Here is a 14,842-nt window from a genome sequence, read left to right as displayed (position 1 = left end):
CTTGAGTGGCTGAGTGATTGATGACTCTTCCAGAAGGACTCAGCTACATGCAGTAAGTAATTAAGTAAGTAATGTATTTGGTAGTTACCAGTGATGCCTTGATATAAATTTTTCACCAGTGCACTTGTAGTAAGAAAGTTGGGCTTTTTCTACCCCTCTTTCTCACTATCTTCAACACATTAAAAGATGTATTTTACATTGTTTGTGCAGATATATTCATGGCCAATGTTATAACAATTATCCTCTATTAAGGAGTTTTAATATTATACTGTTGATTCTGAGGTACAGTATTCAATAAATTTCCTGACAAAAGAATGACACAACATGCACAAATCAAAGAAATGCATAAACCAGGAAAGAAGAAGTATGTTAAGCAGAAACTACACATGGTATTGCAATGTAAAAATTATGATTACTCTCACACTACTAACTGGACTGAAATGGAAATTGGAATTAAAATTCATAGCAGTTCAAAAATACCATTTAGAAAAGAATTTCTTAAAACTGGGAGTTTTCACACAGAGAAGTGTCTTGCTTGGCTCTTCTTGGAGATATAATTAATTGATTATAAAACATACATCAACATTTACTGGATTATGAAAAAAATTTCATATAGAATTGAGATACTTTCTGAAATGATCTTAATGGGTGATTCTGAAAATAGATCAAAAATCAATTTTAATGTTACAAATGTATTAATCGTTAAAGTTTGCCTCGTTACACTATTTCCTAACTACATCTCTCTTGAGTCCAAAGAGTCTCCACAGTACTGTACTTGCAAATTTTTAAATTTGTGTTTGTCTCTCAATGTAAGAGACCAAGTTTCAGACCATACAAAATATAACTTAAAATTAATAATATATTTATGTCTTGCACTTTAAATCCATATAGAGTGTTCAACATTTAATGTAATATCCTATGATAAAACTGTCCATTGATTCAACACTTATACCTGAAAGTCCTTATTGATGTAGCTGATCCTCCATTCATCTCCCTGACTTGTCACCAACTGTGAATATTCTGTCTCAGGTCGGAATGCTGTCCAACCATCCTCCATGATTGGGAACAGAGGGCGGTAGAAGAAGGGGTACAGTTTGTTAGGTTCATCTGGAAGAACATTCAAGATGCTTGTGTATGCTTAAATATTCTAAATTAAACATTGAGAGAATCATGAAGGGTCACCCTCGGTGGTCTAGTGGTAGCGTGCTTGCCACTGGACCCAAGATTTAGGGGGTTCAAACACGGCCGAGGTCGACGGATTTTTAAGGGTGATAAAAGTCCGTAGCACAACTTCCTTCAGAGGGGAAGTAAAGGCGGCGGTCCCATGTCGTAGATTTACTGCATGTAAAAGAACCTTATGAGCATGAACGAGATGTTTTGTAAGCAAAATTCAGAAGCCATTTCTCACCCAAGTCTCTCCTGATTCACTACTAGATGGCTAGCAGACAAATCAGGATTGAGTAGAAAATGTGGACAGGCAGTGGGCTTGTCACTCACTACTCATAAACGCGCGCTTTAAAATATAAAGAAACCTCCCACATGGGAGGAGGCCAAGGCTCAGCTTTGGGCTGTTGCGCCATAGAGTCAGTCAGAGTCAGAATCATATTTATTTTAATGTGAGCACACCAAGTAAGCATCATATTACTCATATATTCCTCAGGATTTATAAGACAAGGAGGGTAAGTAGAAGCTCACCCAATACATCCATGTAGGCATGTTTTTAAACTGAAATAAAATTATGAAATGTTTAAAAAAGAGGTTCTCATATATAAATGAGTATGCAACATAAAATGTATATTTAATATCCATTACTTTAATTTAAAACATATTCTGATTTGGTGAAGACAATGGAGTCTCCATTAACTGACATTCTCTTAACAGGCTCTGTGGCTTAACCACTTCCCCCTTTGATAAAGCACTCCTTATTTGGATAAGATCCATCATAAAAATGAAAAATAAATTAAAGAAGGGAACACAAGAGCCATATTTTTATCACCCAATGTGATATCATGGGTGCTACATACTAATCAAGGAGTTTTGGAAGGCTCAAAGAGAACATATTGGCAGAAACTGTCAAGTTGTATTTTTAAACAATATAAACTGAGACACTAAGGGCCTCAAACATAAACAGACAAGTTGGGTCCAAAAGCTATAATATCCCATGCAAAAAGGCAAAGAAGCATTACATGTGGCCCCCTGTTATGTATAACAGGATGCTTCATCTAGACAGATGGATGTTCTACTGAAGAAGTGAAGAGTCTACGTGATGACAAAATGTGTACTGTCAGCACTTCAGAAAAAAAATGACAATTATTTTATTTAATAAAAAATAACTTAATTTACATTATTATATACATTTAAAATTATTATTGTATGGTATATCTGTGATTGATATATCATTGCTATGCTTCACTCAATGATGAATTTTTATTACTCTTTATTTATTGTTCCTAGAAGCAAAGACTGTAACTCCACTTTAAATAGCTTTTAAATTAACCATTCTACTACTTGGTGCTGATTATACCAATTAAGCAGTAGTCCAGTATACATAAGAGCCATGGTAAGTCAGTAAATTGATCTGATACAGAGAAGATTTCTGAGGTTTGGTTCCTGGCAAGAGTATTCAGATTTCTTCTATTCACTTAATTTCTTTAGAAATACAAATCACAAACTTTCCCATTATGTAATTTTATCATTTTTTCTACTTATAACCTGCTCAGGTAGGCTGATAAAGATCCTGATGGGGCAGAGGCAAGAGAGGCTCTCAAGTTATCCTTTCTGTAATATTTTATATGTATCTGACCCAAAGGAGTCTCTTCTTCTTCTGGGTTTATTATACTCTTAATACCTGTAAGGTCTTGCAAGATTTATAAACACATATCTCACCAGAAAGAAAAAAATTATTATCTCTACCTCCAAGGTCCTGTCCCACAATTGAGGTTTAGCTTCACATTCCTGTGTCCTTACAAAGAACTCAGATGTGAAGGTTGACTGGATTAATCTCACTGGAGACAAGACCATAGCCACATGAACCTATGCAGCACTCCACAGGGGGCCCAGACAGCACAGACATTTTAACAGTCACATTACCATTAGTTTGGTTTGTTTCTCTATGTTACCATATATGGAAACTATGATGTAATCTGTATGATTTGAGGTTTTCACAGTGGTAAGTATGAAGATTTCTGTTTTCTGGGTTGTTGCGCTGTGTAGTCTGGTAGATGTTTACCAATGTTTCAGAGGTCATACTGCCTCTGTCTACCAAACTACATAGCGCAACAACCCAGAAGACAGAAATCTTCATGATGTAATCTATTACAAGTCCCCTGAATCCACACAGTCCCATGAAAGTCACAGCCTGTCAGTGCAGCTGGACTTGAAGTTAGGGTTCAAACTGCCAGTGACATCATTAAGACAAACTCATTTGATGAATTTAATTTCAGATCATGTCATGGTGGAGGTTCTCATGCTGGCACAGATCATAGATCATGATTTTTGTAGCAGGCTGATGCCAATGGTTCCAAATGGGGACATTTTCATCATGGTTATTTTGTGCCAATATTCCATTGTATGCCACGGTGGTCTAGCGGTTAGAACGCTGGCCTTGTAATCCTGGGGGTCTCGGGTTCGATTCCCGGCGGTGCCCGAATTTATAACTTGTGTTGGGCAAGGCCGTGGTCTAGGCAACACGGAGTTTTCCTCCGTGGCATCCCAACAATTACTCCATTCACACACAGAAGAAGGCAATGGCAAACCACTTCTGGATCATCTGCCAAGAACGTATATGAACAGGTCCCAGTCCGAGAAAAGGATGGAAGGAACCTGTTCATATGGACCTGTCGTCAGACAGAACACTAAATAATAATAATAATTCCATTGTACACAAGCCCACTAAGAACAAGAAAATCTACAATGACTTTCTCATCAAACTAAATGCTGTCTCTAATAAGGATTTTGAATATGTGAGAATCCACATAGTAAAGATTCCACCACCACACTTCTTGTTAATTACTCTGGCAGAAACAGATGACCACTGGCCAATTTCCTAGCAGCCCTGAGGATAAGAGCAGAGATTGTTCTCAAAACGTTGGCAGAGGTATGGTTTATTCACCATTCAGCCACCTGACGCGGCTTGTAACCAGAGAGTCTTCTCCATGACCACTACTGTGAGAACCTGAAATCTCACATAATTATTTTAGCACAAGATTGTAATGATGGCTATTGTTTATCTGGAAGAATACTTCAAAATTATAGCAGTGTCTGCTTCAAGTTTCTGTTGGAAAATTCAATGGAGCAGATTAGTCTTCCTAAAGGTTGATTTCATTTTTCAGGCACTTTACTTTGGATCAAGATGCTTATTTATGTAATATCTTTAATTGATACCACCCACAGATTTTATATTGAGGTAGAAAGGACCTTAAAACCTTTGTAAATTAACAATCATAATTAATCTCTTCTTTAAGTCCAATCACCAGATCTGTTAAACACTTCAAATAAATAATTTATTCTGCAATTACATTAATAATAAACTCAAATTTGGGAAAACTTGTAAAATATTGATTTAAATTTCAGTAATCATTTTGATTTCTCCGTGAAGACACATTTTAAAAGAATTTAACATGTCAGTAATATATGCTAGGAAAATAATTTTCAACTCTCAGTTAAAATTATCCACTTCACGACAAATAGCATCATATTCACAAAAGCAGTGTCATTTCATAATGAAGTTTGTAAAATTCACCCAATACTTTTCCTTTACTCAAACAATGGACCTCTGAATGATACAAAAAATCTTCGTATCAAGAGTTCAAATTCTTAAGAAACTCCTGAAAAAGTCGATGATTGAGTTCTGAGCTCAAATATTGTTGACAATTTGAGCCACCCTTTCCACAATGTCTCTTAAAACTTCATCAAATCTTGTTACTCAACTTATCCTAGAGCATCTACTCATATGTCCAAAGAAGTCTGTATGCAACAGGATTTGATGCTAGTTAACGACAAGGCGATTATCGCTGCAGAATTTTGGAAAAATAATATTTAGTCATTGCTGATCACGGAAATGAAATTAATTGACTTGCATTCATTTTATTTACAATGTATAATGTCACAACAGGAGCCAGTAAAACTCACTCAGCATGGTGACTAGGCTACAAGTTTGACAAGTTTGGTATGATTCCAGGCAGGGCATAGTTTTTCACTTAGCTACAACATTCAGACAAGCTCTGGGACCCATCCAGTTTCATATCCAATGGGTGCCACTGTTCACTCTTCAGGGGCAAAGTGGCCAGGGCATGGAGCTAACCGTTCACTCCATTTAATATTGAATTCAAGAACAACATCTACTCCCTGTAGGGCTTGTATGGCATCCAATTTCCATTAAATTTTGGTATTAATGCACTTTCTGGCATCCTTGATTTCTTAATTTGTTTTACATGGCAAGACTATTTTGTTTGTTTCTTTTCTTGCTCTATTAACAAATGTTAGGCTTCCAACTTCTTCTCTAAAGATTCTGTTCCTAATTCTATCTTTTCTTGTTTTCCCCTCATTACTTTCCAAAAATTTCATACAAGTTTCTTGCATTTTTTTGCCTTTCTTTGTGTAAGGGTTCATGTTTTAGCATTAAATGTTACAATCAGTTTAAAGTACACTTTGAAAATTGCTAAGTAAAGCACAATACCCAGTGACAAATATTAAAATAAAATAGTTGTGTGTTACTAAGGTGAAGGTAAAAGGTACCCTTGAGGCTTAACTAAGCACCATGAAACAGAACACAATCTTCATGCCACCTACAAGCAAACATTAAGATGGAGGAAAGAGCAGTCAAAGAATTATGAAAGAAAGAAAGTGAAAAGATAGAAGAGAATGAAAAACTTTTTCTCCATCCAATTTTATAAAATGGAAAAAAAAAAAAAAAAAAAACTAAAAGAAGGAGAAGCTCACTCCCCATAAGGTGCAAACAGCTTATACAGCTGACACGCCCAAAACACTACCACTAATACTAGTACTGCGCTTATAAACTTCCTTTATTAAAACAGAAAATAGGCTGTAATGTTCAATACAGCTGTTTAAACATATCCCACTTGTGTTATCACATGATGGTGGTACCACAGAGATAAGGCAAGCTGTGCCAGAGTGGGGAAAGAGCATGTTGCCCCCTCCACTTAAAAAACATGATGTTAGGGGTGTTGCTCATGATAAACTAGTGTTTGTTCCCCTTGACAAAACGTCCTCACAAGTATGTATAAGGTTCATGATAACACATACAAAACAGTAAATATCTCATTACATGGATCACATACAATTCTAAAGTCAGCCATGTCTGAAAGACTTGAAGCTTATGACATACACTTACCCAGTGATGAGAGGCTCTCAATAGTTGTAGCAACCTTTGCAAATTCATCTGGTGTACAGATGTCCAGCTGAATGATTCGAAAATCCTTGCACTTGATTATTAAACTTCCTCCTTGCAATCCATTGAGTTTCTTCTCTACTGCATCTACATTATGATGAAGAAGCTGGAACAGATACACAAAGAAATGACTGAGCTACATGAAAGAAAATACTGTATTATCTTTTCAATACAGCTTATTACAAGATAGTTTCATCTTTAAAATATATATTATGTATTGGGAGCTGTCTCACATACAAAATGAGGGTAATTTATATTACTCTTGAAACTATCACCAATGAACCAAGAACTGAAGATCTATCTATAAATGTGCAGCAGAAGATATCACATTATGTCCACCATACTGGAAATGAAGCAATGAGGATGTCTGACACTTTTCTGACTGATAAGTGACTTTTCATGTAAATCTAAAATCATGCAATGAAAGGGTTTGCTATCCCTGTACTAGTGGAAAAGTAAATGCACAAGGGTGTTAGCTTAGGCTCCATCTGTCAGTCCAGTATTTGCAGTGTCTATGAATAGAATGATGAAAGTCATTACACTGCTTGAGCTGTCCAAGTTTATTGCATTGATAAACAGAAACAAATAAATGACAAGTTAAGATCTTTGGTCTAGTACTGCATCTGTGAAGATTAGGTGCTGTGTTAGATATAAATGTTAACTTAATCATCAAAACTTGCTATCCTGTCTTATGAATTAAGTTAAACTTTTGAGTCGAATTAGAACATGGAATGTTAACTAACTATATGGCTTAGGGATCCATGTTAATGCAAAATAATGTGAGCACGTATTTTCATACTTGTTGGCTTTTCTTTCATCAATTCCTCAATAATATACAGCAATGTAAATGATTGACAGGTAAGTAACGTTGAGCAACATCAAGGACAGATGAAATATCTGATGATAGGACACCCTGATGTAGGCTAGCAACAGTACTCTCAGTGAAAGTTATATAACCATCTACCTAACTGAAAACCTTCAATATGCAGTTGTCTTGTCTATTTCATGGTATGGGACTATCCTTGTCATTCCTCTGAAAAAAACATTTTGTACAACTTTTGGAATTTATGCATATATATAGAAATGTTGCCACTGCAATGACAAATAGGCAGAATTCTTTTGTAGACATCAAATTAACAATTTCTCATATTCTCATTCAAAATTTCAAGTTGTTTTTCTTTCCCATTCTAGCAGAAGTACCAGTTCTTTGCCCATGTTTTTCATTAAATAAACTGTACTGATTAATAAAGTTGCTTATTTATTATGACAGTCTTCAGAACATACATTCTGCTTGATCAAAGAAACGTCACTGAAAGAGCCTGTATCTGTAATAATATAATGAAAACTGCTTATATATTGACAGTGCTATGAATATATTATCCTACTGATCAATGTTGTCTTTATTTATCATTATCCATGGTGACAATCTTACAAATACATATTTTTCACTGACTTAAAGAGAGGTTACTGCAATGAACAAAACGCTTATTTATTATGACAATGCTATGAGTCTTCTCCAATGACCAATGCTCTGTTTATGTATTACAACAGTGTTGTTGATCAATGTCCTACTATCCTACTAGAAGACTATCTTAATGAAGAATTTTCGAATATTGGCTACTGATAATGTAATGTATATAATGCTATATCTCCAATGGGATTATATCATAATAATTATTGTATTTTGGTAATGTATAATATAGATTAACATATCCTATATCAATGTATATTTGATCTACAGGAAATAAAGTATTATTATTATATCCCATCTATTCACCACTTTATGGGATATGTACTTCCATGCACCCGAGACAGACCTTGTCCCTAAGGTACATAGGGCAGCAGCTATTTCTGGGATCCATATTGTTTTTAGCAAGTGCCATGTGCTGCATTGTCAAGACCAGAAGTGTGAAAGGAAAGAAGTATTTCTTCCATTTTTACACGATTTGTTGGTCATTGGTAATGATTTAAAGGTTCTATTTTTGAATCTGATTGAAGACAATTTTATTTTCATCTTTGTTTTGTAAAGTATAAGTTACTTATATAGAATATGAATTTGTATGTTAGCCCTTGAAAGGGCAGTTTTCAAGACCTAGTATCTTAAATAAGATGTCAAGAATCTTAGAGCTTCAACTATGGATCTCATTCATCTCAGCATGGTAATTAGAGATCAAATATAATGTTGAGATGCAGCAACTTCACTGTTAATTGAGAATATATTAAATTCATCGTGGGTTCAACTGCCATTTCTGACATGTTATTTGAGATGGACATTTGTATGTTTGATTTATGAAATGGAGACTTGGAGATACTTTTATGGTCACCCAGTGTACTCTTGTTTCTTTACGTCCGAAAGTGCAGCGGCAAGTTATAAACCCATTAAAAGGGGACTCCACTGACTGAAACTCTTGATTCAGCTTCAGTTTTGCAGAATGGCAGTGAACCCTCCTTTGACTTCCTGCCAAACATATTAGGTGTTGGTAACCCACTGTTTATTTTTAATATAGTATTTTATTTTCCACTTTCTACACTGTCAGTTCATAAATCTCATAACAGAAGGCACACTTACATTGTCAACAACATTTCAGTTGGTAGCGTGTTTACCTACAGTATAGGTAGCTGGGGTTAGATTCCAATGAGGTGATTTTCTTAATCACCATGTCTATAACAGCTTTAGAGGAAGCAAAATTTCATTTTTTTTTAAATATTTGCATTTATTTATTTGATTTCTTCCTTTATTCACATTTTGGAATGAGAAGAGTGCAGTTGCTTCAGGGAAACTACAGGTTAGATCCAAGATTTCAAGAAGAAACACAAAAACAGACAGACACACATAAAATATATATTAGCAGTAAGTAAAATGCAACTTTTGAAGAAACAGTTCCTGAACATTATATATATATATATATATATATATATATATATATATATATATATATATATATATATATATATATATATACACACATATGTGTGTGTGTGTGTGTTCTCAAAACAGAGCTGGAAATCATCTGAAAATCCTTTCAGTGCTACCACATTGTTCTAAATGTATTCAAATGGGATTCCTTTAAGGAGATTCTTGATTTCTGGACAGGAAAAGTCATATGTTACCAAATCCAAGGGCCCATTCCTTGAGAGAATGATGATGACAAACAGGTTAAAGGAGTAGACAAATTTATTTTGGAAGTGAAGAACATTCAGAAGAGAAAAATCAATGAAGATTTTAACAGAAAAATACAAAGAGTTCTAAAATCTGTCAAATTATAAAAGGAATAAGATGTAACAAAGATATCCTTCAACTACACAAAACAGCAGCACATAAAGCATATTTTAAACCAGTTTGAATATTTAGTGATGAAACAACAGATCCTTGCAAAGAGAAGCAGATGCAAGTACAGAGGAAAAACAAGAAGGTACAGCAACAAAAATAAAATCTTGTAAAGTTGGAATCCAAAATTTATTAATAAGACTAGAAGAAAATGAATACAAAAGACTGGACATTTGAAGTAAAATTAATGGACAGAACCAGGATACTGAGCAGGGCATCAGAATTAAAATATAAAGTAAAGAGGTTCATGGGATGACCTAGAATAAGATGGTTCAGCAAGAAGACATCAAGAAGACAGGAAAGAGCTGGTAAGAAATTTAACAGGAAAGATTGGGATGGGATTAAAGAGACTGGCGATTTTTTGCCTGTAGTCCTGTGTAAAATGGAAACAATGCTACAAAAAGAAAGTAAAGTACTTTGTTATGTAATTCAGCTATTTCCTAACTAGCTAAACTGATCTCCTTCAGATCCAAATAATATACTTTATCACAGCACACATCAAATGAATATATAATTACGGGCACAACTTCACTGAAAAAGTACCTACTCTGAAGTCTATTTTTAATTGTTGCTCCAACCACAGTTACTTGTAGAAACATACCTCATTCTTCTACATTGCTACCAAAATAAGGGTGACTTGATAATCAATGAACAAACTTTCATGAAATCTGATATTGGGACTTTTACTAACATTTGTCAACACATTTCAATTTCAGTTAAAACAAGACAACAATAACAAGTTCATTACATAAAGATCTACACAAGTTCTTGTGTGTCAAAATCACTGGGTGGAAGATCTCCCATCTGCTCATAATGCGGAAGGGGGAGGGAATCCTCTGAAATGACATCATCATTTAGTCACACTGGTGAGAGATTTGTTACACTATGCATCATTTCCCAATTTGATATGTGTTGTGATGTTCTGTACATATTAAATTAAATTAAATCCGTGGCGTAACAGCTCCAGAGAGCCAAAGCCGACTAGCTTGACTGCTGGCCTCACATTCACATGCCTAAGCAGAGGTGAACGATCATCCAACCAGATATAGGGTGACGTGTGGTCAGCACGACGAACCCCCAGCCATTGCTAGCTTTCCTGACCGGATTACGCTACTCATTGTAGCTCCCCAATTTCCTCACGATACTGGGTTGGCACCGGTCCCATACACTGGTCGAAAGCTCATGAGAAAATTTCTTCTACCCTGAGACTCAAACCGGTGTGCATTCCGTATCGCCGGTCCGAAGCATGATGCCTCAGACCGCGCGGCTACGGCGCGGGACGTTCTGTACATATAGGTTTTGCAATGGGCTGATCCTCCATCCAAGAAGTCTTACAAAATGTCTAAAGAATTATAGCTTCAGAATTAATTCTGAATGTAAATTGACCACACATGAAAGCTGAAGAAAAAAAAATACAAGGGCCATATACTGGTGCCCTACTACAATGACTGGGACTTGGTGTTTTATGTGTCCTATATTTTAACTTCAGAAAACTTATTACCTTAAACTAAAGTACAAATGCATAAAAATATTTGTTTTTATTATTTTAACATTATTTGGCAGTTTCTGGTGTTTTTACTCGTATATTTCAGGACAGAGAACAGATTTCATTGTGACCCTGCAAGTTTAGAAATTCTCTTAATAATGGAAAGAAACCTAAAGCAACACATCATGATAAATACATACTGAAATATACATGTAAATGACAAGAAGTTTACTAAAACACCTGTATTTTATTGTCCCATTCTGCTACTGCTTTCACAAACCTTATGTAGCCTCTATAGAAGTAGCCTCAGCCTCACTTGTATGAGATTAAAACAAACTGATAACCAACTGGCAGTATTCATTTTAAAAACCTTGGACTGACAGCTTTCTTACGCATTCTGTTCTGACTTTGAACAACAAACTAAATATGTGAATATTACGATCAACTTGTTTGCATTCCTTCTTTATATTCTAAGGTCTCGAGTTCAAATACTGGCCCAGAGATCACGTATCATAACTGAGGTTGTTCAAGGTTTTCCTCAGCCCCTCTAGGTAAATGTCAGGACAGTACATTAAGTGAGACCATACTTATGTCCTTCCACATCCTTTCCAATTCATTACTCTCTAATCACCTTATCGTTTGTTAGTGAATTACTTGATGATATCAGTAGCTCAAACTAATAACACTGGATGGTGGGATGATTAATGAATTTGAAATGACAATATGTGGTTGTGGCCTAATTTAAGGCACTATCCTGACATTTGCCCAGAGTGATTGAGGAAAACCATAAACCTCATCTAGGATTGCCAGTCTCAAGGCTAAAATCTGAAGCTGGGTCTTCACAAATATAAAGTAGGAGTACTAACCAATTGGCTACAATGTTCAGTTGTCATCCTGTCATTATACCATGTAGTTTATGTAATTGAGATTATCATTAAAGAAACCAAGAACAGACAAATAAATAAGCAGGAACAATAATTTTCAGTTCATTATATGTAGAGGGCATTCTGACTTTCTTTTGTTATGCCTCAATTTTAACAACATACGAACATGTTACAAACACTGAGACTTTTCTTCAGTTATTACAGGTTGTTAGCCTTCTTTCCTAACACCCTTCAAATATCAACTTTGCACACTTTTCTTTAAACTCCATACATTTGTATGTATGATGATGTCAATTCATCATGGTGACAAGTTGTAAATGTGAGTACACATTTTGTTTGATTAATACCATTTATGGTCACCCTCGGTGGGGCCTTGGTGGTTTAGTGGTAGCATGCTTGCCACTGGACCCAAGATTTAGGGGGTTCAAACCCAGCCGAGGTCAATGGATTTTTAAGGATGGTAAAAATCTGTAACATGAATTCCTTCAGAGGGGAAGTAAAGCCGGCGGTCCAATGTCGTAGATTTACAGCATGTAAAAGAACCTTACGAGCATGATACAAGATGTTTTGTAAGCAAAAATGAGCGGCCATTTCTCACCCATATCTTTGGTAGAGGCCTTGCAATGGGCTGATCACTTGTCAAAGAAAGTCCCTACCAAATGTCTAAAACTAAATAGAGCAAGAAACCTCCGAAAGGAGGCGGTCAAGACCCACTCTGGGTTGCAGAACCACAAGAAGAAGGAAGAATACCATTTATACCTCAGTCTCTTCCCATGCAATGTTCCAGTAAAAATTTTGTATGCATTTTTTGTTTTGTCACATTGTACTCGAAGGGATATGCAATCTAAATTTGATTAACATCATGAGCAGTCAGTATAAGCTGTCCCACTATATGCCATGTAGGTGCTTGGGGGAGAGGGGGTATAGCTCCTACTAATTCTTGACCTTGTTACCAGATGGGGGTGAGTGGTCAGCATCACATCCAGCCGCGCTTTACCCCCAGGAAAGGACCCTAATACCCATTGGATAGGAGGCTGGGTGGGCTCCAGAACCGATCAGGATGCAGAGACTAGAGGAAAAATCCTCTGCCCCCATTGGGGATCGAACCCCGGTCATCCAGTCCATATAAATTTTGAAAAACTAATAGTCACCCAGCCAAAGAATACCCAATTCTTCATGGAAAACAAAGGTTCATATTAACAAGAGCCCACCACTGGTTGTGAATCTGGTCCACATTGTTACTTAACTATTTGTACAAGTCCACATGGCATCACAAATTAGCACCATTGACCTTTTTATTACCATAAGATACATTCTGAGGATGGTGAGTGGATGAAACTGGCTCAGGACTATCCAATGGCAGGTAACTCTGTACTTTGCTACTGGAGTGTTCTTACTAAACTTAAGTGCAAAACATGTTTAAAAAATAAGTACTATACAAATCAACTAGAAAATATTCCAACACATTTTCCCACTGGGGAGAAGAGGAATGAATTAACAGTTCAGTGGCAAAACTGATTCAAAAGCCAAGAAGAAGATGGGAGGTTGGTCTTCCCACACCCATCTTAGACATCACATCTTGAACCAAGGTACCCTTAAAAGTGGCATTCAGCTTGCTAAAAGTTGTGGAAACACTAACTGAAACATAACATTTGCCTCTTAAGTTTTGAAAAGTTGCTTTAACCCTTTACAGCTCAGTGGTACCACTGCCCTAACAAATAGTAACACTGCATTTTGAATTTATGGGTTTTATATGATTCTTACTGCCAAGAAGGATTCTTTCCCTAAACAGCATTACCCACGTGAAGTGTGTATGAGTAATGGACTGAATTTTTAAGTATTATTTAGATGACTTTAAACTTCAAAGGTTTAAAAAGGTTCACCATCCCTGGTCTACACTACTGTATGATATGAATGGCTTAGTGTTTAACAACATAAAATAATGGTATTTGCGGGGGGGGGGGGGGAACTTAAATTTACAGAGTTGTTAATCCTTTCCCTGCCAATAAGTCAATTGACCTGATGAGGATTGTTGTGCTAGATCACCTGTAATTCAATACTATAATGATTAAAGACAGGAGTCTGCCAATTTATTTATACATTGGAACAAGACACTAATATTCAAACTAAATTTTCATTAAATAACTTATATTTTGTGCACAGAAATTTCTTTCGTGGTAATTACCCAGAGTTCTTCAACACCTTCTTTTCTGGTTGACAGTATAAGGTGGTGACCAGTGATGCAAAGTGTGCCATCAACTGGTTTTTGGAATGGCCCATGCATCACTACCCCATCAAGCTTAGGAATTAGGATTAGTTCAACAAACTCCATAGCTGGCTTCAATCCAAACCAATCTGGAGATTTGGTTCCTGTAAATATACAAACATATCAAAATGATTCAATGAAGGTGCCAAGCGAGAACAAGCAGAACTGGGGGGGAGTATGTGGATATGTGCTCAGTAGTTCAGGCTTTTTTTTAACTTCAGTTTGCAGACATATGTACTGTCCACAGACCAGGAGAAAAGCCCTGCGGGGGAAAGTCGTTTCAGGGGCGGTGCAGGGGGGATGTTTACTATCAAGTGGACTAGAGGGTTGCTATTGGTGGGAAGTGTGACACGTCAGAGTTTTACACTACTACACACACACACTGAAAACATCAAGCAGTTAAGAGTAGCGTATAGTGAGTGCACCTCTAATGTGTTCTATGAGTGTTGTGATAATATTATAGATTAAA

The 14,842-nt window shown here is 36.1% G+C and overlaps 1 protein-coding gene across 1 annotated transcript in view; it reads right to left on the bottom strand.

Annotated features, from left to right (window-relative positions):
* LOC110833913 (myotubularin-related protein 9) overlaps positions 1-14,842 on the bottom strand; it is a 48,952-nt gene that overhangs the window by 30,040 nt on the left and 4,070 nt on the right. The window contains exons 2-4 of the mRNA XM_022072524.1: positions 14,293-14,477; positions 6,353-6,515; positions 953-1,107 (exon numbers count right to left, since the gene is read on the bottom strand). Of these exons, the coding sequence (XP_021928216.1) occupies positions 953-1,107; positions 6,353-6,515; positions 14,293-14,439 (465 nt within the window). The 5' untranslated portion in view covers positions 14,440-14,477. The remainder of the gene's footprint in view (positions 1-952; positions 1,108-6,352; positions 6,516-14,292; positions 14,478-14,842) is intronic.

This window comes from Zootermopsis nevadensis, unplaced genomic scaffold (genome assembly GCF_977971745.1).
Source record: "Zootermopsis nevadensis isolate Lab colony 2312 unplaced genomic scaffold, Znev_1.0 Znev_ptg000010l, whole genome shotgun sequence".
Taxonomy (NCBI): Eukaryota; Metazoa; Arthropoda; class Insecta; order Blattodea; family Termopsidae; genus Zootermopsis; species Zootermopsis nevadensis.
This window is presented reverse-complemented; position numbering and strand designations above follow the sequence as displayed.